The following is a 26,778-nucleotide window of genomic DNA, read 5'->3' as shown; positions in this document are numbered from 1 at the left end:
AACAAGTGTGGCAAGTATTGTGTAAAATTAAGACTGTACAGGGTGACGTTTGCTGTCCTTGGCAAGAGGACCTGTGATTGAAAGCCACAGTAGGAAGTGCTTCAGCAATGCAAGTTAGCACAATACTAGCAGCATTGTCATTGCATTACTGGGAACTCACAATTACAGAAAGCACCTTGGCTGCCAATCTCGGTGTATGATGACACGTCCGGACAGGTGAACACAATGGCGAGAAGTAAATAAACCTTAACATTTCCTTGAAGATCTGTTTGCAAATAAATGCTGCATTACTCGAACTTTACATAACATCAGCACATAATCCATACAGCTGTCAGAAACACTTTGTCAATAGTCTTATCTGAGAATGAAACAACAGAATTATGCACACCTTTCTTTTTAGGTTCAGGTTGGAAAAACAAGCCTTTGAGCTATTCATACAGTTTCACAGAGGAAGGATTTTCCAGAACACTGCATTACATTTTCTTTTCTAATTGGGGTTTTTGGTTAACTTTACTCTAACATCCTTTGCAAAAACAATAGGAAATGTCTTCAAGTGTGTGCTATGGTGGAGCATATTTTATAATTCCTCTGTCTTGAAATGTACAGGATTTGTTGAATTACATATTTATTCTGACAGTATCCAACTAACGTGTTGCTGAACAAGTTTTTGTCTTCCATCCAAGCTACAGGGGCAATACTACTATACAGCTGATATAACACACTGGACTATGGGCCAAATATCTGCTTACGGCCTTGTTGTCATTCATCTACTTTGCATTAGTGTTAATTAATACTGAATTAAATACATTCTGTTTTAAGGTTTAACACTATTTAAATAACTACAAGCAAACATGACAAACATGTTATGAACGGTAAAGCAGCTGGTAGAGTTATAGGCTTACGATTCGCAACATTCAGAGTGTAATATATAGATACTACAAGAAAGTTCAGACAGTGTGCCGAAACAAAGTTACATTAACATGCTTTTCAGTTGCATTTTAAAAGTAGTGCAAATTCCGATTAAATGTTAACATAACTTTAGTTGATCAACACAATTGTAAAGTTGAAAATGAGTTATTTGGCCTTTTGTGACACAAACACACATTTACACATACATACATACATACTCACACACATACATACATACATACATACACACATACATACATACATCAGAATTCAATTTTCTTTGAAACCCTACAGCGCCTATCTCTGTAGCATGTGTGTTTACATATGTGAGCAGGCCTCGTGTGTCTTGTGCCTTAAGCACAAAATGACTTCACTGCAGCTGTAATCCACTCGAGCGAACTGAAAGGCACAGTAAATTGCGCTGGATGAAATGAGGCAGACTACCACTGCTTTTTACCCCCCCCCCACCCCCCCACCCCCCTTAAACCCCGGCCACAAGTGGAGTGGGTGAAGGTGGTGAAGATGGTGTGGCTGGGGCCTCCAGGAGCCTTCATGCTGGCTGCCGGGGACATGTGCTTGGAACAGTTTGCTCCTGGACTGGAGCCCGTGCTGAAGGCCCGGGACAAGAGGACGGGTTCTGCGAGGCGGGAGTTCCTAGGGTCTAGGTGAGGCTGGCGTTGGAGCTGCTGGTGCCGCTGTTTCTCTTCTGGCCGCTCTGGATGATGCTGGGCACCTGCAGCCCTGTGTGGACGGAGAAACTGCCATTCCAGACCTACAGGGAGAGAGATAGAGAGAAAAATCATCAGACTGACTTCTGAGATGATGTGTATTTTAGCTTTTACAATAAAACAGACACGTCTGCTGGGGTCGAGTTTCACTTTAATAATAATAATAATACTAAAATAAAATAATGATATAAATGAAAGATGAACCCCAGGAAAATGACTCTTCCAGATGTGTTCATAATAAATCTCTCTGAACATATCAAGAGCTCTATAGACAGATGTGTATCTTACCATAAAGGCAGGAACGACAGGCTGCTGGAACTTAGTTCTGAAGGTGTGGATGAGAAACTTGGTTTTGGCGTTGTAAAAGGACAACGTTCCTGGAAGAAGAATGAAGACTAGTAAATATAGACTGGCCTTGCCCTGTCCAACCATGGCTAAATAACTGGTTCAACTGTAATGTTCAATCTAGTGGCGGTATCAGACATAACCGGGAACAGTAGGGATGGCTACCTGAGAAGGCCTATTATGTGACTCCCTACCTGTGTATGATCACTAAAACTTGAAGAAAAACATCTTCTTTAGTTTGGTCTTTAGTAGTAGTAGTAGTAGTAGTAGTAGTAGTAGTTTAGTAGCAGTAGCAGTAGCAGTAGCAGTAGCAGTAGTAGCACTATAATAATTTCTTATTTCCACATTGATTTCTTTGGCTTTAGAGCAGCATTCTTGTTTTGCGCTCACCCTCCTCGTAATTGCAGTAGACACCGATGCGGTCGGGGATGGGGCATTCGAGCGTGCGGGCCTTGTTGTTGTGCTTGGCCGTCAGGCTCTGCTGCAGCCAGTTGTTGAGGTGGAGGCACCAGGAGGCGTTACTCTTGCCCAGCTGGTCGAAGCGGCCCAGGGAACGTAGTGCCACCCCAACTGCAAAGGCCTTGCTCTCCTTATCGAAGCTCACCTCCCAGTACTGTTGCCCTGCATCAATCATACTGTCACCTGAACACAGGACAGAGAATTTACACAAAACTATGTGTTAGCATTAAGGCTGATTTATGCTCAGGGCCGTAAGCGCAAGCGCAAGAGGCCGTGCAAGCCCTTTGCGCGACTTTTCAGGTCTTGCGTGCGTCGGCCCCTTTTTCTAGACTTGCGTCATTTTTTACGTAAGGTCTTACGCGAGCCTCGCAGCCTGCATTCTATCAACGAATGTTACGAGATGAGGTTACTCAAATATTCTGCATGTCTACTCAGTTTTACAGTGCTTCCCAAGTAAAGGTTTGAAAAGAACTTCAAGCTTCAGACTTTCTGTTATGGAACCTGTTATCTATCTGCAGAGCAAATGTCAGGCTCATACAAAAACATTAACGTGAATTAATTGATGCTAATACCTAGCGCGGTCTCTATAGGATTCCCCATATACGTTAGCATTAAGCTAACGTATTTTCTACCACAGTAAAACATGCAATACTATGTGATTGTTTTTAGAAAACGAATGTTACGTGATAAGATTACTAAAATGTAGTCTGCATGTCTGCTCAGTTTAACAGTGCTACCCAAGCAAAGGTTTGAAAAGAACTTCAAGCTTCAGACTTTCTGTTAGGGAAACAGCTTTCTATCTGCCAAGCAAATGGCAGGCTCATGACAACACACGCAACCTTTGGGAGCATGAACTGCACTGAGTAAATTTTGCGCAACACTTAACCCCAACGCTGAACCAAGCAGCCGCCTTTAGTCACCAACAGTGATGACAGTGATACATGTCCAAACACATGTCTATCTACTGATATAGTATGTCACCTTCTGTATGTTTGTGTGCCTATAGGGCCTTGTTCAGGTTGCAAGCCGAAATACGTTGTTTGGCATATTCAGATCAAAGTCAAAGTCAAAGTAGCTTTATTTGTCAATTACTTCAAATGTCAAGACATACAAAGTAATCGAAAAAACGTTTCCCACTCTCCTACGGTGAAACATATAAAGTGCACAGGCACAACAGAGAGGACATACAAACATACAGACAAGACATTACATAATACAAGTAGAACATACAGATAAACATATAGCAGCATAAGTTACCTTATAAAGTGAGGTTATGTAGTGCAAAAAAAAGGGCAATTTGGTACTGGCAGCCAAAACATCCTGTAAGATGTATTTGTTATATTAGCAGTGCAAGTTGAACAGTGACTGATTGTATCCAGATTGATTTTTGAAAGTCCAGGCAGCAAAATAACACATGAAATCTGATTTTTGCTAATCGTATCCAAACCATGTTTTGAGGTGGTTTAAAATGTGATTCCAGTGCATCTCAGTCCGGATGTTCTGGCTAGTCAAATCGGATTTCAAAGTCTCACTTGCATTGCAACACACAATGACAACGTCAAATAAAGAGTGACGGAAGTGCTTAAATTCATGCTGCCACTACACTGTTCCTACGTGGTCACCACAGCAACCCATGCAAACAGGTTGGTGATGTTTGAACGCACAAGTCGTCTCAAAAGATCTGATTTGAGAAACAAATCCAATTTGGCTGCAGTCTGAACATAGCCTATGCCTGTCTATCTGTTTTGGCAGTTACTGGTGTGTACTGAGATGAGAACTGTAGAGATGGTCGTCTAGTCTATAGCAGTACAATATGCTTTGGATAAACGCTCTTTTTATCCGAAGAAGCAAAAGGTCGCCCGATGGTTCAGAGGTCAGAGGTCAACCTTCATAAGTCTTTCTGTGTATGTCTGTGAAGGACATTAGGTACATTCTTCTGGCCTTCTTACCAAGCACAGTGTAAGACTCCGCAGTGAAGCGATCTCTGCCCACCCGAGCAGAGGGGGTCCTCTTTGGAGACATCATGGCACATCTGTAGGGGGACACAGAAAGAAGTCGAAAAAGAGAGAGTCAGAGGATATGAGGGTAGGAGAGAGATGACGAGACCTCTGTCCCTGTGGCGGACCCCCTGTAGCACAAGGTTCTAATAACACCAAGACACTGGGTTGATTCCCAGAGAGCACATATGAGCAACTGAGGAAAATGTACATGTGTTCCATAAGTCGCTCTAGATAAAAGCAACTGCTAAATGACTACATGTAAAAGGGACTTTTTAATGACTACATGTAAAAGCAACTGCTAAATGACTACATGTAAAAGCGACTGCTAAATGACTACATGTAAAAGCGAATGCTAAATAACTACATGTTAAAGCGACTGTTAAATGACTACATGTAAAAGCGACTTCTATGACTACATGTAAAAGCGACTGCTAAAGGACTACATGTAAAAGCGACTGCTAAATGACTACATGTAAAAGCGACTTCTATGACTACATGTAAAAGCGACTGCTAAAGGACTACATGTAAAAGCGACTGCTAAAGGACTACATGTAAAAGCGACTTCTATGACTACATGTAAAAGCGACTGCTAAAGGACTACATGTAAAAGCGACTGCTAAATAAGTAGATGTAAAAGCGACTTCCTTAAGCACTACATGTAAAAGCGACTGCTAAACTACATGTAAAAGTAAATCTCCTCCCAGACACACTGAACCCAGACGGAGCAGACAGTGGGACCTGGCAGGAGAGTGCATGGGCGAGTTGGTCCGGTTCTTGTCCTTGCGCATGTCCTGGACCTTCCCCCCGCTGCTGTCCCACTCCACCGTGAGGTCCTCTACACGCAGGTTCTGGTGGGAGGAACCCGCGTCCAGCTTAAACGTGAAGGCTGGGGAGAAGACAGAGACACAAGGGGAAGTCATTTCTTAGGCTGGTATCTGAATGGGAAGCAATAGCAAATGATACTGTGTGATAATGATAAACACACATTAACATGCTTTTCAGTTGCCTTTAAAAGTGTTTATTTACGTTATAACTACGGCCAGGACTTTAATTACACAAAAATGAACGTGTTAAAAAAATTGACGCATTTTAATCGTATCTATTTTTGCACCGCGGAACGTTTCTCAGTGGAGGAGTTTCAGACGGACCGATTATACTGGCGCACCAACTAACGCGCATAAACTCGGTTCAAACAAGTTGAACAACAAACCACAGTGGCACAGTGAACATGAACAAAGAAGCTGAGGATGGGACATTTTGTTACAAAAAACGAACGGATGGAGGCGTCGATAAGAACATGGTTCAGTGCAGGCTATGCAACAAGGAATTCGCATATCACCTAGTGATGTGTCGTTCGTGAACGATTCGTTCATTTTGAACAAATCCTTACAACGACTCGAGAGTAACGAGTCCTCTCAAAAAAAGATTCGTTCTTTTTCTCGTTCATGACCGCGCATCGGGACAACTGGGACTGTTGCATTTGCTAAGCCAAGGAAACAGAAATGATTTGTTGAATGCAGGTCACGTAAAAATGATCCAAAGACCCGTATCCGAGAGACACAGTCGGAAAAAGAACAAATCATTTCTGTTTCCTCTAGCTGACTGTACTGAGCCTATGCAGGTCACGTGGAAAAGGATCCAACGACCCATATCCGGCAGATGAACAAATCATAGATCCAAAGACACGGTTGTCAAAAGAACGAATCATTGAACGAAAGACACGTTTGGCAAAAGAACGAAACATTGAACGAAAGACCGATATCCGGCAAAAGAACGAATCATTGAACGAAATACCCATATCCGGCAGATGAACGAATCATAGATCCAAAGACACGGTTGGCGAAAGAACGAATCATTGACCCAAAGACACGTTTGGCAAAAGAACGAAACATTGAACGAAAGACTGATATCCGGCAAAAGAACGAATCATTGAACGAAAGACCGATATCCGGCAGATGAACGAAACGTTGGGCCTCGTGCAGAGCCATAATCTATTTGACATTAGCGGCTCTGATCTCTTCTCTTGTCGAATCTACTCCGGAGATTTCACGAACTGGTCAACAGCAGTTAGATATAAGACAGCATAAAGATAGCATATTGCCTCGATTGATTTGGTAAGTGGACTGCATTATCAGTCAGAGATCGTATACTGTCATTGTTCTTGGTGTAGTTCTACTTTAAATTTTCATGTACACTCACAGCGTAATAATGAGTCGTCAATCCAACCACAAATTGGCTGCATTTTTGGGATGTCTCTGCTAACTTTTCCTTTATGTTGATATTGCTTAAGCTTAACAGTTGTTGCTTTTCATGTTACCTATTTAATTGTTAAGTACCGCGTTTGATGCCGTGTTTGTTTTGTCGCAATATACTCTCACTGGTTTGTATTGATTTGATTATCATCATTTCACCGTGTTACCGATTTGAAGTTGTCATCCCATGGCTATGTGGTTAGCCGCTAACTAGTAGGAGCGGGAAAGGATCTGCACACTGCTTGCAAAGGACTTAATTAGATCAAAGATGCCTGAGGAAGATCTGTCTCTTTGTGTGAGCCATGTTACAGCATCTATGTCACACCTGCGCTTACATTGTATACACTTGCATTTATCTATAGGGTTGGTTTAGTTAATTACACATTGGATGCCTAAGAGCTGACTTAAACTGTAAATCTGGTTGAATTGTTTGTGCAGCAGAAATTACTTTTTGTCTTTTCAGTTTGCAAACATGGATCTCTGATGCAGCCAGTGGGGTTGGGAGATTCTTACGGGTGCCAAGTTTGTAGAAAAGTTGGCGATTACCCAGCCATGGTTGCACATGTTCAAACACATGACAGAGCAGCCATATCTCACAATGGTAATTGAAAGTTTAATGCATGTCACTAATGTTTTATATTATATGTTCTTTATGCTTTTATCAAACTCATAACATATCAATTAGCTTGTGATGTAGTGAACAAGGAATACTAACAGTTAATATTTTCTAATTTACTTTTCTGTTCCTTTTTGGAAGGCTACAAAATCTATTGTAAAAAACACAACTGTGCCAACACAAGATCTCCACACTACCACTGTGTGTGCTCAACCAATACTGGCAGCAAAACTTCATGCATAAAGCACCTGCAGACCTGCCCTGGCATGAGGACACCACCTCCATCTCAAGGCCTCAGCACGCCGAGCCCAATGCCAGCCACGCACCCGCCACCTCCATCTCAAGGCCTCAGCACGCCGAGCCCAATGCCAGCCACGCACCCGCCACCTCAATCTCAAGGCCTCAGCACGCCGAGCCCAATGCCAGCCACGCACCCGCCACCTCCATCTCAAGGCCTCAGCACGCCGAGCCCAATGCCAGCCACACACCCGCCACCTCCATCTCAAGGTTCTGTCATTTCACCCAAGAAGGACACCAGATGGTGAATGGACTCCTGGCACCGGTGTTCCGGGTAACACGGAAGCGGAAGGTTTTGACCAATGTAAGAAGTTATGTTTCTTATATACACCTATTGCTGTAATATTACTTTATATACACATCTTTTGCAGCTATTACAGCTGTAACTCATCTGGGAAGGCTCTCTGACAAAGTGTAGGATGTGTGTGTTGTACATGTCTGTATCAGTATGTTAATGTTTTACGCTGTGTGTGTTGAGTGAATGTGTCTGAGCGAGTGTAAATTTGTGTACCAGCATATTAATTTACTGCACTGTGTGTGTGTGTGTGTGTGTGTGTGTGTGTGATAGGCACCTACACTTTTCAAAAAACGCTGGCCTGACGACCAGGAGGTTGGAATTTTGGAGGTATGTCACAATAACTGCCATACACTGTACCATATTTGAAAGCTTTTAGGATATGCTGTTCTTTACAAACATGGCAGAACATGACTGAAAGGCCCTGATCATACATACACTGCTAAGCTCCTGTTTCACTGCTTTCAGTGCCTATGATATTGAATTCCAAAACCCTAGTGCAGAACTTTGCAAAGCCTGTTTGCATTCCCCCACCAGCTCTTCACCCTTTGACAAACTGCCACCTGTTTGTTTCCACAGTTGCCGGAGGAAGTGATGAGAGAGAGATTTTTCTCATGGTGGTATTGGAAGATGGTTATTCCGCCATCCTGCGGCTGGCTATGACTTGCCAAAAGATGAACGCCGTTGTCTGCCAGCCACAGTTTTAAAAGAAGGCCCATTACAACTGGCTAGACAGTAAGTTATTAAATAATACTGCATTTACAGAGCTGTTGCATCAGATGTTGACATGCCATAAAAATGCCCAAAAAGTGTGGTTGTAGAGAAATGTGTGTAGGCATCTAAACTGACACTGCTCATTGGATTTTAGGTGTGGTGAAATGGAGCAGATTGGCTCCAAGCCACCGGGAGAGGTACCGAACAGCATTTGCCATTTCTGAGTGCCGCAATCTGCAATGCCGCCAACTGTACAAAGACAGCGGGCCTGGCTACAGGGGGAACGGCCAGCGGGGAGTCCTCTAGGGCTTTTATGCAACTGACGACTTTCCCGGCTATTGTAGTATTGGGATATAAATGAGTAAAACGTGTCTCTCTCTCTCTCTCTCTCTCTCTCTCTCTGGGCCCACAAAATATTTTAGAAGGGGCCCCTGTGAGATGTTTGGCTGCCCCCCCACACACACACACACACACACACACACATCTGCTCTGCCTCTGGGTCCCAATTCTGGGGGCCCTCTTCTCCGTCCCCTTAATTTTGTACTTTTTTTTTGTGTTAACTTATACCTGCCAATGCCTCTGGTGTTTCCCATTTTTAATAATAATTTTATCCCTTAATGTTATTGCACATATTTTGTATTTACTTTTTTATTTACTTTAAATGCTTTGTGTAATGACCTTCCCTTTCTGTATAATAAAAAAATGTAGCCTACCCTTATGGCCTGAGTCATGTTTCCCTTACTAAGAATTCCCTATTGAATGCATAAGTATTGTCTGTAAACAATACAAGTGGAATAGGGGCGAAAATGTACAATTCTAAGGCTTGTATCCTTTAAGTAACTTTACTTTGTACCTCTGTAAAGCCAAGTATATGCATTTGACATCACAGTTATCAGTAAATGCAAATTCGGTTTCTCTTCATTACTCTTTGGTCAGCCTGACATTTTCAGAGTAAATTCCAATCAATATTTTTGTGAATATTAAGAGCCAGAATTTAAATGACACTGCCCATGAGCAAAATGTTACACTAACTTTTTAACTCCACTGTTACAGTAAATTGACTCCCTCCCGTAGCCTACAAACACCAGGCAATATCTGGACTTACAGAAGTTAACTGAAGTATTGAAACCCCATTTTGTGTACCTATGGTGTGGCAGGCTGTGTAGCTCTATGGCAAAGATAACTATGTTTTGTAGGTTTTGACAAAAACGGAACAGCTTCGTAACAGAAGGGTTAACGATGTTGTTGCTCAACAAGACAACTGCTGGAGCTCCAATAAAGTTGCTTACAAATAAACTCCAACATCAGGAAGGACGGGGGAAACTTCAGTGGAAATCCCATTGTCATTGTGACACCGTACTCAACAGTACAAGGAAAAAGATTTCGTTATTTTTTACCCGTCTCTGTGCTACGTTGGAAAATTACTCCCCGATTTCAGTAGGAAATCACAATCCAACGTATTACGTCATCACGCTGAGATTGGTCAGTCGTTGTATAGGCGTGTATTTTACACAAGGGGCGCGTCTTTATACACGGGGCGTGTCTTGGCAGGAGGACGCAGGACGCAGTCGGACCCTATTGCATCGAGTATCACCTCAATGCAAAACCAACACGTTCTCATTCCCAACTCGTCAGAATTTGCAGCTTGGTCAGTCAGAAAAGCGCCAAAAACCGAAGCAATATCTGCCTTCTAGCGTCGATTTTCGACTTGCAAGGGTGTTTCATTGATTCCTATTACACCGAAGCTGTCAAGTTCTCTAGTGTCTCAGAATACCAAAATATCTGTAATAACTTGTGTTCTGCTTCATGAAATACTGTTTTCTGTTACAATTTTTACAACATAACATTGATTTCTCGTTAGAAATGCAATCATAACACGTTTATTGTACGTCGTTTGACTTCACAAAGTATGTTCACGAGGAACAAAAACTCTCATTCACTTTAAATGGGGTGACGTCATCAGTTCCATTTTACCAAAATATGTGTAATTACTTGTGTTCTGCTTCATGAAAAACTGTTTAGTTGTTATATTCTTACAATTTAACATTGATTTCTCGTCAAAAATGCAATCATAACACGTTTATTTTGTCTTTGAATGGGGTGACGTCATCAGTGGTTGTCCGTTTTGCGCCCCCCCCACAGGACCCATAACCATAGACATGTATAGGTAGACGCCCCCTTCGGCCTTGGACCGCATAAATCGTCGGCGCCATCTTACCAAAGGAGCTATTTCGTCATCGGAGTGAAGATGCCTAATTCATGCGCCGTTTGGGGGTGCACTACCGTCAGGACGATTCAATCAAGATCGCAAGGAATTACCTTTCACAAGTAAGACTAAACAATTGTTTCTATTTGTAATTGTAGAATTCAGTCATGTCACGTAGATCATGTATTATGTTGAGAGCTAAGAGCTAAGTTGAGACAGCTAAGTTGCCACCAGAATCAGACTATAGTCTAACGTGAAATGGACATGAGGAGCAAAGCCTTATTCTATCGTTCGTCAACAGGAGATAATATTGTCAAGAAATATAGGATATACAGTATATATATATATATATAATCTACCACTACTTGCTTGTGAGTAATTACAATGTATGTATAATGTAATTATATAGCATTTATGGTCGCGACGGATGGCTACGTTTCGGCTGAGCGACTGGCCTTAATTTCTCTCTGTGATGTATTTAAAAAAGAGACTAGATTAAAACAAAAAAAGGCTCAAAACATGCCACTGTATATGTAATAGTTCTACAATATATGAAGGTGTCACGTAATGAATGAAACTACGGAAAAAATGTCACGATATTCTACATGCACCTGTGAGATGCACCTGCAGTCAGTCGCCGGCCGAAATTGACGTTTTAAACGTTATTGCTATTTAAATGTTTGTTTTTTTTTTTAAATATACATCTGTATTATGAATCTGACTGACTGGCTAGCTTAACCTTTCTCGCAATTTTAAGGTTTCCCAAAGAGAAGCAGTTGAGGAGACAGTGGGAAGTGGCTGTGAAAAGGGAAGACTTTTCTGCGACTGAGGGGTCAATGCTCTGTAGCCAGCACTTTGCACTGTTGTCCTTGGTTGTGTCTGTATTCCATAAAATCAGGCTGCACCACATTGCAAAACTGAGCACGCTGCAATTACAGACTGGCAACAGTCGAAAAAAGCTCAGCAAGACCGTACTCTTTAAAGGGTTCTAGCCTAGATTATGTTATTATATTATATCATATATCTTAAAATATATTATATTATATTGTATCACATATATATCTTAAAATATATTATATTATATTGTATCACATATTATATATATCATATTATATATATCATATATGTTATTCCATTGCACATTATACTGAGTCATTATATTATATTGTATTATATATATGCTATGTTATTTATATTACAGTTCAACTATTGAGATGTGTATGTATATATTGAGATGTGTATATAGAAATATATAGCTTTTTTTTGTAATGTTGATTTGTGAAATAACTGTGTATTGCCAATTGCACTGTTCAAGGTTTCCTAATGCACATACTTGAAAAGGAACTATTAAACTATGAAAAACACACATATTATATATATCATATATATGTTATTCCATTGCACATTATACTGAGTCATATATTATATTGTATTATATATATGCTATGTTATTTATATTACAGTTCAACTATTGAGATGTGTATGTATATATTGAGATGTGTATATAGAAATATATAGCTTTTTTTTGTAATGTTGATTTGTGAAATAACTGTGTATTGCCAATTGCACTGTTCAAGGTTTCCTAATGCACATACTTGAAAAGGAACTATTAAACTATGAAAAACACACTGACTGCCAGTTTCTCACTATTTGATGTATGCTCTTTCTCTTAATGATGGTCAATACGTAGTAACTAAAGAAGCACTATTTCGATAGTTTATAGATCTTCTCAGTATTTTTCAAAGTGCACGAGCTGTACAAGTAAAGTGAGCGTTTATCATAGACCCATGCACATGTATGACTGGCGATTTAACTAGCGAGTAACAAAGTAAACGTAGAGGCAAATCTTTTTCACACACTTCACGTAGAGCATAAACCCTTGAATACTCCATGAAATTGGTTGCGAAATGTAAAAGGTTATCGTGATTTTTATCCAGATAAACCGCAGCTCCTGGCAACTTGCGCTTGTTTGACACGTCTGACAGACCTCTGACGGCAGAGAGCTCCTCTGCCAAAATGGCGACGACGCGTTTCGCCAAGGCAACGGGCTGAAGCAGTGGAGGCGGCGTCTATCTATACATGTCTATGCCCATAACGCCTTGTTTTAGTAAGCTATGTATTTTTTAAATAACCATTTCTTGCTCAATTTTCATCCGATTTTTAAACAGTTTGGTTTGTTATAAAGGTCAGAGATGTAGTTATGACAGGACATACCTATGAATAATTGTGTTATTTTCTAAAGAATTATAGCCACGTTAATAACGTTTGTAACAAACCAAACCATTATTAAATCAATTGAATAATTGGGCAAGTTACGGTTATTTAAAAAGTACATACCAACACAATGTTATGGGTGGGCGAGCTCATATACGTCTTAAGACATCTAGCCCTTATATCCATGGTTGTTGCAACGGAGCTGTGTTTTTTTCTGAATAAAAGGCGCAATAGCGTTTACATTTCTCACCCAAGTCGTTTTTATATTCAGAGTTTTATGATCTACGTGCATTTATTATTATGACTATGAGGATTAACAATACACAAGAAGCATGTTATGTTGTCCTGTTACAGTTTTTCCCCCGAGAGGTTATATTTTATATTGATATTGATATACGCACATAAAAGCATCAACCTCTTCGTCATACGAATGATTCCTTCACTGACCAAGGCTGTTAAACCACTGACTTCAATTCAATTAATTTATACAGTGCAAAAACAATCAAATTGACTCCTTAGAAATAGGGGAGGGGAAACATTGCAGAAAAATGATAAAACCATTGCTGATATTCACCTCCAGGAACCTGAAGCAGCTGAACTTTTCCACTTTAGATTAGTTGATGTGTAGTGGTGCATGCTCCACCTCCTGCCATCTCCTAAAGAACATAATCATCCCCTTAGTCTTGCTGATGTTGAGAGTGCAGATCGGTGCCAACAACAGCTCCTGCCTTTCTCACCAGCCTGTCAAGTCGCCCTGCATCCCTCTTCTTTATGCTGCCTCCCCAGCACACCACAGCATAGAAAAGGACGCTGGCAACAACAGACTGGTAAAACATGCGCAGGAGTTTGTTGCAGACATTGAAGGACCTCAGCCTCCTCAGAAAGTAGAGTCGGCTCTGGCCCTTCTTGTAGATGGCATTTGTGTTAGCTGACCAGTCCAGTTTATTGTCCAGATGAACTCCTAAGTACTTGTAGGTGCTGACCACCTCCACACTGACACCCTCTATGGAGACTGGTAGCAGAGGAGGCTGAGACCTCCTAAAATCTACCACCATCTCCTTGGTCTTGGAGGTGTTCAGCAGCAGGTGGTTATGCCTACACCACTGCACAAAGTTGTCCACCAGGCTCCTGTACTCAGCCTCCTGTCCATCCCTGATACACCCCACAACAGCAGAGTCATCAGAGAACTTCTGTATGTGGCACGACTCTGTGTTGTAAGTGAAGTCTGAAGTGTACAGAGTGAACAGCACTGGTGAGAGCACAGTCCCCTGTGGAGCGCCGGTGCTGCACACACAGTCTCAGATACGCAGTCTTTCAGCCTGACAAACTGCGTCCTCTCCGTCAGGTAGTCCGTGACCCAGGATACAAGGTGAGCTTTCACAGCCATCTGCACGAGCTTGTCACTCAGACAAAGGGGCTGGATGGTGTTGAAGGCACTGGAGAAATCAAAGAACATGATTCTCACAGCACCCTTTCCCTTGTCCATATGAGTGTGTGCTCTGTGCATCAGGTAGATGATGGCATCTTCCACGCCAACCTTCTCCTGGTAGGCAAACTGCAGCGGGTCAAGTACATGGCGTACCTGGGGTCTGATGATGTGCAGTAGCAGTCGTTCCATGGTTTTGCAGATGTGTGATGTTAGGGGGACTGGCCTGTAGTCATTCAGCTCCCTGGGGTGTGGCTTTTTTGGAACAGGGATGAGGCAGGATGTTTTCCACAGAGCAGGGACCTTCCCCTGTTGGAGGCTCAGCTCATTTGCGACATTGCTTCAAAAAACCAACCATCACAAGGCCCAGATGACATTTCAGGTAGGGGTTGTGCTGACCAGATAGCAGGGGTCCTCACTGACATCTTTAACCTCTCCCTCAGCCTGTCTGTACCTCCCACCTGCTTCAAGAGGAACACCATCGTTCCTGTACCTAAGAGCACTAAGGTCACCTGCATGAGTGACTATCGCCCGGTAACACTGACCTCTGTCATCATGAAGTGCTTTGAGCAGCTAGTCAAATCATGAATTTGCTCCTCACTGCCCCCCACCCTTGACCCTATGCAGTTTGCATACCAGTCCAACAGGTCTTCAGACAATGCCATCTCGCTGACTGCACACACCGCTCTCCCACCTGGACAAAGGGAATACGTATGTGTGGATGCTGTTTATTGACTACAGTTCAGCATTCATCACCATCATCCCCTCCAGACTCGTCTCCAAGCTTGTGGACCTGGGACTTAACATCTCCCTATGCAAGTGGATCTTCGACTTCCTGACGGGAAGGCCACAGGTGGTGAGAGTGGGTGACCGTATCTCAGCCACAGTGATCACCAACACAGGCACCACCCAAGGCTGTGTGCTCAGCCCCCTCCTGTTGTACATGTTCACACATGATGTTGTTCACCCATGACGTGCGGCAACGCACCGTTCCAATCTCATCGTTAGGTTTGCTACACAACCATTGTGGGCCTCATCACTGATAGTGACGAGTCAGCCTACAGAGGGGAGGTTTATACCCTGACAACATGGTTTCAGGATAATAACCTCACTCTCAACATCAGCAAGACTAAGGGGATGATTATGTTCTTTAGGAGATGGCAGGAGGTGGAGCATGCACCACTACACATCAACTAATCTAAAGTGGAAAAGTTCAGCTGCTTCAGGTTCCTGGAGGTGAATATCAGCAATGGTTTAACCATTTTTCTGCAATGTTTCCCCTCCCCTATTACCACTTCTAAGGAGTCAATTTGGTTGTTTTTGCACTATATAAATTAATTGAATTGAAGTCAATAGTTTAACAGCCTTGGTCAGTGAAGGAATCATTCGTATGACGAAGAGGTTGATATTATAACGCTTTTATGTGCGTATATCAATATCAATATAAAATATAACCTCTCGGGGGAAAAACTGTAACAAGACAACATAACATGCTTCTTGTGTATTGTTAATCCTCATAGTCATAATAATAAATGCACGTAGATCATAAAACTGAATATAAAAACGACTTGGGTGAGAAATGTAAACGCTATTGCGCCTTTTATTCAGAAAAAAACACAGCTCCGTTGCAACAACCATGGATATAAGGGCTAGATGTCTTAAGACGTATATGAGCTCGCCCACCCATAACATTGTGTTGGTAGTGGTTGGTATGTACTTTTTAAATAACCGTAACTTGCCCAATTATTCAATGGATTTAAAAATGGTTTGGTTTGTTACAAACGTTATTAACGTGGCTATAATTCTTTAGAAAATAACACAATTATTCATAGGTATGTCCTGTCATAACTACATCTCTGACCTTTATAACAAACCAAACTGTTTAAAAATCGGATGAAAATTGAGCAAGAAATGGTTATTTAAAAAATACATAGCTTACTAAAACAAGGCGTTATGGGTCCTGTGGGGGGGGCGCAAAACGGACAACCACTAATGACGTCACCCCATTCAAAGACTATGGGTAAAATAAACGTGTTATGATTGCATTTTTGACGAGAAATCAATGTTAAATTGTAAGAATATAACAACTAAACAGTTTTTCATGAAGCAGAACACAAGTAATTACACATATTTTGGTAAAATGGAACTGATGACGTCACCCCATTTAAAGTGAATGAGAATTTCCGTTCCTCGTGAACATACTTTGTAAAGTCAAACGACGTACAATAAACATGTTATGATTGCATTTCTAACGAGAAATCAATGTTAAGTTGTAAGAATATAACAGAAAAACAGTATTTCATGAAGCAGAACACAAGTTATTACAGATATTTTGGTATTCTGAGACACTAGAGAACTTGACACTTTCGGTGTAATAGGAATCAATGAAACACCCTTGCAAGTCGAAAAATGACGCCTGATAGGACGCAATGAAATAACATTGCACGTCGAAAATCGACGCTAGAAGGCAGATATTGCTTCGGTTTTTGACGCTTTTCCGACTGACCAAGCAGCAAATTCTGACGAGTTGGGAATGAGAACGTGTTGATATAGCACCTAGCGTGGACGTTAAGCCTGGCTCCGGGTACAACCCACACACAACCCACACTCCACCAGAGATGTTTTCTAACAGTCAGGGTTTCCAATGTTCTGAATGTACTTGAAAGTATTGTGTTTTACTTAAAAAACCCAAAGTATTATAGTTTAGAGAAGGTCCTCCTATCTATAGGCTACCTGAATTACTGAAATGTACTACATTTCTAAATATGGTATTGCTACACTTAATGGCAAAAATTGCACTGGTCAGTTGGAATATTTTTGTTGCTTAAGCTTATGTATTCAGTCATTATTCAATGGTATACTAAAAATCCATGTGAAAAGAATTACTTCTCACTGTCCTCAGGTCAAATATTTATATGCGATTAAAATGCGATTAATTTCGATTCATTAATTACAAAGCCTCTAATTAATTAGATACATTTTTTAAATCGAGTCCCGGTCCTAGTTATAACTTCAGCTGATCAACACAATTGTAAAGCTGAAAATTAGTTATGTGGCCTTTTGTGTCATTAAATGGCTACATAGTTATATCAGCATTGGTCTGAAGCTCTCTTAATTTCAAAATAGTGTGGAAAAATATCTTCATAAAAACGCTCTTCATAAATTCAATGCTTGAAAGCAAAACAAAGTACCCAAGGCACAGATTTACATGTGAGTGGAGATCTAGTCTCAGCAGAAAGCTGTGAATGCTAAATCAATGTTTCATTGTTAAATACGTTCTCCATGAAATTAAATGACATGTATAGTCACATGATATGTTTGCAGTAACAAGGAGATATATAAAATTAATTATTGCTTTCACTGGAAATGAGTACCCTGCAGTACCCTTACCCTTGTAAAAAATAACTTTTATTATTATTTTATGATTATTATAATAATGTTTGTCCTGACAGTAGTGCATGAAACAGATCAGGCTCCCCTGGCTCCACCTAGTACCCATAATGTAATTTGCAAAAAATCGCGACCGAATCAACACATCCAATCAGAGCCAGGAGGCGTGTCTGACGGAGTGTCAATCATTGCAGGTGCACATGTTGCAGGCAGACCCCCCACCCCCATGCTTTCATTCAAACTTAATAATTCAGTGAGCAGCTAAAACTACAAAGCGACAGGTACCTCCTGCTTGATTTGTTTGATTTGACTACCAAAACAAATTAACCATAAAGCTTAAAGGGTAACAGTTACAGTAACACTCCGTAGCGCATATCTCATGTTCCGATGCTAAGGCTACTGGTTAGCATTTTTTTTATCTGAAAGTTGCCCAGGCTTCTGTGTCGGTTTGGTGTTTGTCCTGATATTTAACCTCTGCTCTCCTATTGTAAATCTGTTCACTTGCAGATGTTACATGCTTTTTTCGTTGTCATTAGTTGTATAGTACAGTTCTAACATGTTTCATTCTCAGTTTAATAAAGCCTTAAGAAAGCCTCCTGCATAGCCCTGGGCCTGCAGAGCAATGAACTTTGCAATGAACCTTGACATAAAATGTTCTCATAAGTAGTTTACTGTTTATGTAGCGCTATTCACGACAGTTTCTATTATCAGACGAACTTCTAAACTCTGAAAGAAGTGCTGTAGATTATATTGCTGTAGATAACGCCCGCACGTGAGCCTCCTCTGCGGAGAAGGGCTCTTGGAGGCAGGGCTGGAGGCAGGGCTAGAGGCAGGGCTGGAGGCTGGAAGCTGTCCTCGTTAAAATGTTCAAGCTATGGTGACCTGATTTTTTCACAGATTGTCTGTGTCATGTAATACTGGCTGGACAAAGTGACAGTTTTAGCAAATATGGCAAATATGGCCCCCCCCCCCCCCGGCTCTCCGGGGGGGGACACGCCCCGTGACAGACAAAGGAAAAAAGGGTCTTGTGTCCCCTCCGAGTGTTATCAGCAGGCGTGCCTTCAGTCTTCACACCTACATACGAAAGTCCAGTTCTACGGCATGACCAGTCAATGGGAAGGAATGCAGAAAGCATGTGAGTACAACCTGACAAAGTTTCATTCAACCTGTTATGTGACACGATAGCAAGTTCCACATTGGTCGAATCTCTCAACAATGGTTTTGACTGCTGGTGACGTTTGTACCACTGCCACTCACCGTGCGTTTCCAGCGTGACCGGTTCGGAGAACTCCCCAGCCACCGCCTTGTTGCACGCCTTAACACGAAAGTTAATGTAGCGTGTGTCAAAGCGAAGCCCTGAGGAAAAACAACATCAGTAGTGTAAACACCAGAGGGAAAACAAGAACCTCACACCTTTTCCAGAAGCTTTGATTAGACTTGAAGCTGCAGTATGGTGGCTGGCTTTACATCATAAAAATAGACGCTCTTTGAAAAAACAGAAGAAATCTTGGGGACTCTCCTGACCTCTGTAATGCAATGACTCAAAGCTATAATCAAAGCTTCAGTGGTATTAACCAATCAAGAAAACTCCAGATTCCAGTCATTTTAAATGTACATCACTAGCCTGACGATGTCATACTCATGATTCTAGTCAGAATATGAGTCTGATACTGACCCATTGGGCTGTGATTATGGGGCGTGTTTCAACGAACCAGGGAAAAAAATGCCTCTTTGCTCAATTGGATACCTAGAACCAATCAGAGCAACGTAGTATGACCATCTGATACCTTAAAACTTTTACCTGATCCCGTAGGAAGGACGGCAAAAACATATTTTCGATCGACAAATGCCTTGATCGCGTTTCTCTGTTCCTCTTTCAAAATGAATGCGCTGTCAATATCTGTTGAGATATGCCTGCTCACGTTACTTATTAGCAGCAGGGCTAGCTAGCTATTATGTGTTTCAATGGATTTTTGGTGTAAGCGTTAGCAATGACCTAACAATAATGGTCTAGAGAGCTTTAGTTAAGACAAACAAAAATACTCGGATTTCGAAATCTACCGCTTGATCATCTGTCCATCATCGTATAAAGCCCGCCCTGACAATTTGATTGGTCCGACAGGATCCTCACTTCTGATACTCTCTCCCCAATATGCACAAAGCCAGACCGAATCTCCCTGACCAAAAATGTTGTGGGCGGGGTTCGGGCTGGTATCCAGGCTAGTACATCACATAACGAAAGGTCTGTATAGTCTCGTATAATGGTTGAGACTGCCTGAAGATAGCAAGAATCGGTAACAACCCTGTCAGCAGCTTTTAATGACACAGACAGTATCACTTTTTTAGACTTTATCACTTATAAAAACTCTGTCTTTTGATTTGTCCTAATGACCACCATAGCACTCGGAGGTGTTTAAGAGAGCCAGCACACTTCAGCTTCACATTGATGGTTCACTTCCCAGCGCCTTCACCTGTGAGGGTGTGTTCAGTCTCTCGTATGCCCTCCAACACCATCCAGGGGTAGTCCTCGCGGGCACGTGGTGGCCCCTCGTGGTTGGTCCGGCGGTGTTCCAGGACATAGTGGTCGATTTTGGAGTCGGCCTCAGGCAAGGACCACGTTACCATCACGGTGTTATCACACACCTGGCACTCAGAGACCAAGATCTCTGGAGTTGCAGGCACTACAGAGAGAGAGAAAGAATAAGGATGAGAGAGGATAAGAGAGAGAGCAAGGGTAAGGGAGAGGTGTCCAGTGAAAGAACACTTTGTTTTTGAATTTGTGAGCGGAGTTGTCTTCTCACCTGGGAGAAATTTGATTGCCAGCAGCATCTCTCTCTCTTGGGTGAAATCAACCATCATGTGGTTCATGTTATCACTGACCTTAGCCTTCAGTGACAAACGAAAGGCAGGCGCCATAGTCACACTGCACACACACACACACACACACACACACACACACACACACACACACACACACACACACACCCACACACACACAAATTAAAACTAGCACTACCCACTAGACAAGAATATTATCATCTCAATAATCATCACTACATAACTATGCATTATCTCTACAAAGAGCCATGATTGGGCCCTTTACAGTCACATGCTGCAACTATTTAAATCAAACAAAGACTGTGAGACTGACTGTGAATAAAACAAAACAAAAACACAAGGAGGACGAAGAGAAACGTGAGACTCTGAGAAGTTCTATGAAAGACGACAACAATGATGATGATTATGATGACATGGTAGGTGAATGAAAGTTTGAGCAACTAAGAGGATTAGGGTTGCTTGTGTATCTTTGGCTAAGATTGAGGATGGGATTACAGATTGCAAATGGACAGTGGTCACTGTACCTATCCTTAATGTCTTTGGCCGCCTGGAAGCATAGAGGGAGAAGACAAAGAGAGGAAGAAAGAGAGGAGGAGGTTGGAAGCAAGACTGAGTTTGAGATTGAGCTGCATCATGACCAAAGGAAGAAACTCCACAGTGTAAAGAGTATGACAGTTCTGTCACAGTGACATGCAAAGCTCATTCTTCATTGATGTAAAATGAATTTGCCACTGTTAGCTCTCACTTGTTGTTGTTGCCCTTTTGTTTACATAATGTAAACAAAAGGGCAACAACAACAAGTGAGAGCTAACAGTGGCAAATTCATTTTACATCAATGAAGAATGAGCTTTGCATGTCACAAGAAAAGGTTTATAAACAAAATGATGAATTCAGTGAACAGAAGCATTTATTTACACTTTCATAATCAACCAGCTTCCTGTTTAGCAAAACTACTTCCTCTTTGGCTCAGCAGTCACATACTTGTATGTACATGTGAATGCCATTGCTTTCCTTTAACATTAATCTGCTGTCTGGATTCACAGCAGCCTGTTCTGTACCTTTGCGAAGCCATCCTCTTCTGCAGAGCAGATGGTCTGATTGGCTACCTCCAGCAGTTCTTCTGAGCTCTCCAGAGCTTTGGTGCAGGCACCCAACTGGTTCTGTCAGAGAATCCAAAAAATACTGAATTAAGACATGCATACACACAACACTAACATCCATGACAACAGTTAAGAATCACTCTCTCAGTCCATACAACAGAAAAAAAAATGCTTTTAGGACAATGAAGATTACATTTAAGACCTGCGGATCTTCCACAAAGCCGTCTTAATCACGTTTTAATTAAGCGTACATGTGTTTTCTTCAAGACACACTCTGGTGTCACTGTTCAGCGTCTGCTGTCACTTTCACATACAGTTCACATATGGAGGTCTGGCACTCTAAGAGTGGTGGCTGAGGCTGCCTGGCACACAGAGGCCGATATGATGAAGACAGGATAATAACTCAGTCTGAGTAATCCTCAGGGGGATGATCATTAGTCTTATCATAGCGCCTCACCTCCATATGAGGGCCTGGCTACCATCCGCATACTCCACAGGCTTAGCCTAGTCTCACACAAGGTACATTCTCGTCTCTCACACGAACTAAGACATCACAAGCAAACATATACCAGATCACACATTCACATGCACACATATACAGACACATCTTTAAAAACACACACACATTCATAACATAAACAAACAGGCACACTCTCATAAACATATACAGTACATCATTTCAGACACACACTGACACAACTATACGGGCAAAGTTACGTACATACACACATCCGCATAGATGAAGACAGACACACACACACACACACACACAGACACAGACACAGACACAGACACAGACACAGACACAGACACAGACACAGACACAGACACAGACACAGACACAAGGGCGTCAGTTTGTTTTTAGAAGTGGTGGGGACAATAACCATAAGCTTGAGTGTGGTTTGAAAAGTTCTGGGTACCCTTTTGTAAGCTATTCATCCATTCAACGTTGCATTACAATATGCTCTACAGTGTATTGTCAGGTGTTGAAAATCCCATTCGAACAATAAAAAATAGATAATCTCGATGTTGACAACAGCACCAGCTTGCTTATTTTACCAGATCATAACGGTCTCAATTTAAGACATAACGTTAGCTAGGCTAGCTGTAGGGAACGTTACCTCATCTGTGAATAGCAAGCTAACTTTTGGCAACCTTATCACTGTCACCAGTCGGTGGTTTTCCAAATTAAATGTAGGCATGAGTAATTGACATTTAGTAACACCTAAAACAAAATTAGACTGACGGAAGAGATGACAGAGGCAGCGATGAGCTGTGCCTCATCCGTGTTAGAAGGGCTAGGGCTGACTGCACACGTCACTACGGTTGCGTGCCATGGCGGGGCGTGTTGCGTGTATGTATGCAAATCCAAATTTAAGAATCCTCTACCTCAATCGGCACAGCTGAGAACACTTCGGCTGTGTAAGAACCAATTTTCAGGTGTTCATTAATAAGGTGGAGATATTGTCTTACGTTGAACTTCCGAAGTTCGTAAAATACATTTAAGTGGGGAAAAAAAAATCAAAAAATAGTCACCATAAGTGTGAAGACAGATCGCGAGTAGGAGTATAAAAATCAGTCAGTGCTTCTCCATTGTTATACCTCTTAGAGAAAATTAGACTTGTGTTGTCTTCAACGGCTGGAAGGTAATTGTATTTATAATAAATTTGCTCCACACGCAGCCAGGCAGGTGTGCATGCTGTGAGGATGCCATTGTGCGCGCCTATCGCATGATTTAGACTTGACGATTTCGGTTGAGTATGTGGGGATTTTCTCGGTCGCAATTGGTTTGCACATTTTTAAAAGTGGTGGGGACAAAATTCAAATTATGAATAGTGGTGGGGGCATGTCCCCCCGTCACCCCCGTAATCTACGCCTATGCACAGACACACAGACACAGACACAGACACACACACACACACACACACACACACACACACACACACTGACCTGTAGTTCATACGTGCGGCTGGCCCGCTCCTGTTTGACCCGTGTGAGCATGCCGTCCTTCAGCTCGTTCAGCACTGAGTGCAGGGAGGTGAACTCCGACTCCAGATCCTCCTGCACGCGCGTGGAGTTGGCCTGCAGTCACCGTGACAACGGGACGGGGATGAGAGAGAGCACCCCAGTCAGACTCCAGTCGGCGCCACTTTTCTGGCCCTCCGCCACTCTTTTATTGTAACATCATCAGATATTTAACTGCAGCTGCCACCCAGAAAAAGTGCACCACACAAGCCAGCCAGCCAACCAGCCAGTTGTTCTTCTGCATATGACCTTTGTTTAATACTGACTGCCAGGAATGGGGATATTACAGAATTGGGAGGGTGCACTTAGAATGAAAGGCTGATGCTTCATGAAGTGAATAAGACATGGTCACATGCATTACCCGGCCATACCTGCCTTTAGCAAAGGACCTGGCCTTGATCTAGACTGGGTTGTTGAGCAATTAGTGTAATAACTAAGAGAGAGAGAGTTCAAAAGGATAGTTTCTCAATCTATGAATTATGTTTTTTTTTCCGGGAAGAGCCCATAAGATATTACCAGTACACCACGCGCTTCAGTGTTGCAAAGCATCCCACCTCCTCCCCATTCTCCTCCATTTCAATGATACGTAGTTCTAAGCTCACATTACCCCATATTCATAGGGGGTGTCAGTTTGCACACCGACTAACCGGCTACTAAATTAAACTAAACTCTAAATTAAACCTTCCAATGGGGGAAGTAGTGAAACAATGGTAGTTGTTTGACGACTCTTTAGTTATCTTCTATCAGTTATCTTACTTAATGAGCAGGAGCCTGGGAGAAGCCTACCTCCAAATTCTGCAGACTTTGCTTGAGCGAGCAGACGAAATTCTGGATCTCCTCATTCTTCAGAGCTAAGGTGGTGATGATCTTCCGAAGAGACTCCTGTTGTGAAGATGGGGAAGTCAGAGTAAGTAAGACACACGATCTCATCCAGCTGAGCTTGGCTAACAGAATTATCTACAGGCCTCAAGTCTTAGGACGCAGACTGTACTTCTCAACGAGGATTTCAGGACATTCTACCTCAGGGAATGCATGAGAGGCAGCCTGAAGACAGACTTTTCAGAATGACCATCACAGACACATTTATTTGAGATGATTAAAGCTGTTTAACAAAAGGTAAAGAAAAGTAGAACTGTGATGAACCTCACTGACGACTACAGACTGGCATGTATGGAATTCAGTATCATAATAAAATATGAAAAAGTCGACTTCATGAAATGAAGTGGGTGACCAATTTTCAAGCGTGTAGGCTACTGATACATTGATAATTACAAAATATACCGTGGCAGCAACAACTGAGAATGTTTATACGATTATTACTCAGCATTCTGAATGGCATAAGTAGGCTTCGGTCACTGTAGCAGTAGGCTTGCCTACATCAGATCTGTCGTAGGTGTGCTATCATAGCCTGCATATGCATATGAATCACTCCCTGAACCGCTCATCGGGGATAGTATTATGTCACAAAAGCCTATAGAGAAGCTTGGCCAAACACTGAATGCGCATTCATAACTTGTTAATGCGGCTACAGTGTAGCCCGTGTTCCCAGCTGCGAAAAGGCGTGTTAATTGAGCAACCGATCGATAAACAAGTAAGCCTCCGACAGAACGTGAACAGTTTCAAATGTCCAGAGTAGACCCCCTCTCGGCGTCCGCTCCACGCCCGTCTAATCGGTTCAGTGAGGAAAGCGAATGCAATGCTCCTTGAGACGGAAGAGGCTTTACGCCATTACCTATCAGCGATTCACAACAGATGTGCAGGACAGTCCTAAAACCCTCATTAGCAGAATAAGGCTGGTTGAGTTCACATCTGATAAAAGCTGGCTGCTCACTGCTACGTTGTGGCAAAGGATGAACCGGTGCACAAATTGAAACACTGAATCGATGTTTTGTCCGTGTCCTGTCACGGCCAGGCGCGGCCACCAGCACCGATCACAACACTAACCGCACTATTGTACCACCAGCAGAGTTATATATTTAGATGGACCCAGTGTATCTACCTTTCTTCCTGAATGACACGTCTTTCCGTAGATTTACGCGTAAGAGATGTGTTACAACAACTGTACGATAAATACAGCGTAAAATGTCTCTAGCAAAGTGATCTCGCGCACCCTTTCCGTTACGCTCTGTCTTTGTAATATTGATTCGAAGGCGGTGTAGGTTTTCCTACGCCTCAAATTGCTTCTTACCTTGTTCTCCCCCATGCTGCACGCTTACGGTGCCGATGGCAATGTTAAAATAGTCCCAAAACAGTTATTTTCCACTACTTCAGCGACGAATATACACCCAACCTTTCACTATTCTGGTGCTGATGCTGCCCGGCTGCAGTGCATCCTCAATCGGCGTCCAGGGCCATGGTTGGAAGTGCGCAAGTGCTAAAAAGAAAAACAGGAATTATGGGTAATGTAGTACATTTTATTCCCGTAAAAGTGTCAGCGTACTGCATCGCGAAGCAACACCATTTTTCTGTTAAGAACTACCTGTTCTGTACTGTCTGTGCAAGTATGACTAATATTTTTTAAATTATGCAATCTGAACATAATTTTATTCTCTATTCATCCCCAACGATGAAACAAATGACGAAAACACGAATTTCCTCTCCACAACACTTTATTTTACAGTATCATAAGATATTTGCCATAGGGCTATTTGAGGTACAAAATGTCAAACACAGAAAAGTGGTCAAAAATGGTCTCCTTGTCCCAACAGGATGCCATGTACAGGCTCAGGCATCAGGCTCTGATCTGGCCCGAATTTGTGTGCAGACTGGGCCACATCTGGGCCGGTACTGTCCAAAAGTGAGAGGCCACCTGAGAAGGGCATGCTGTGGGGAGGAAGACTGACTTTATGATTACACATCCTACTCTACGTTAGACTACACTATCCCCAGAACTGCATTGATCTGTGAGGAGATTAATCACTTAATCACAGTGTGAAAGGCATTTTCTGTTGGGTGGCACAAAGA

The 26,778-nt window shown here is 42.2% G+C and overlaps 1 protein-coding gene across 1 annotated transcript; it reads right to left on the bottom strand.

Moving 5' to 3' along the window:
* Nucleotides 1-1,570: 1,570 nt before the first annotated feature.
* On the bottom strand, nucleotides 1,571-26,017 carry fsd1 (fibronectin type III and SPRY domain containing 1; the record flags this gene model as incomplete). The annotated part of the gene is made up of 13 exons (XM_080859503.1): nucleotides 1,571-1,681; nucleotides 1,926-2,014; nucleotides 2,373-2,624; nucleotides 4,391-4,473; nucleotides 5,180-5,327; nucleotides 19,109-19,207; nucleotides 20,323-20,532; nucleotides 20,653-20,774; nucleotides 21,214-21,236; nucleotides 21,748-21,849; nucleotides 23,740-23,871; nucleotides 24,601-24,696; nucleotides 26,003-26,017. The coding sequence occupies 13 exons, from the start codon at nucleotides 26,015-26,017 to the stop codon at nucleotides 1,571-1,573; spliced, it is 1,482 nt and encodes a 493-aa protein (XP_080715629.1).
* Nucleotides 26,018-26,778: the final 761 nt, after the last annotated feature.

This window comes from Sprattus sprattus (genome assembly GCF_963457725.1).
Source record: "Sprattus sprattus genome assembly, chromosome: 2".
NCBI classification, from domain to species: domain Eukaryota; kingdom Metazoa; phylum Chordata; class Actinopteri; order Clupeiformes; family Clupeidae; genus Sprattus; species Sprattus sprattus.
The sequence above is the reverse complement of the archived record's forward strand: the minus strand, read 5'-3'. Positions and strand labels throughout refer to the sequence as shown.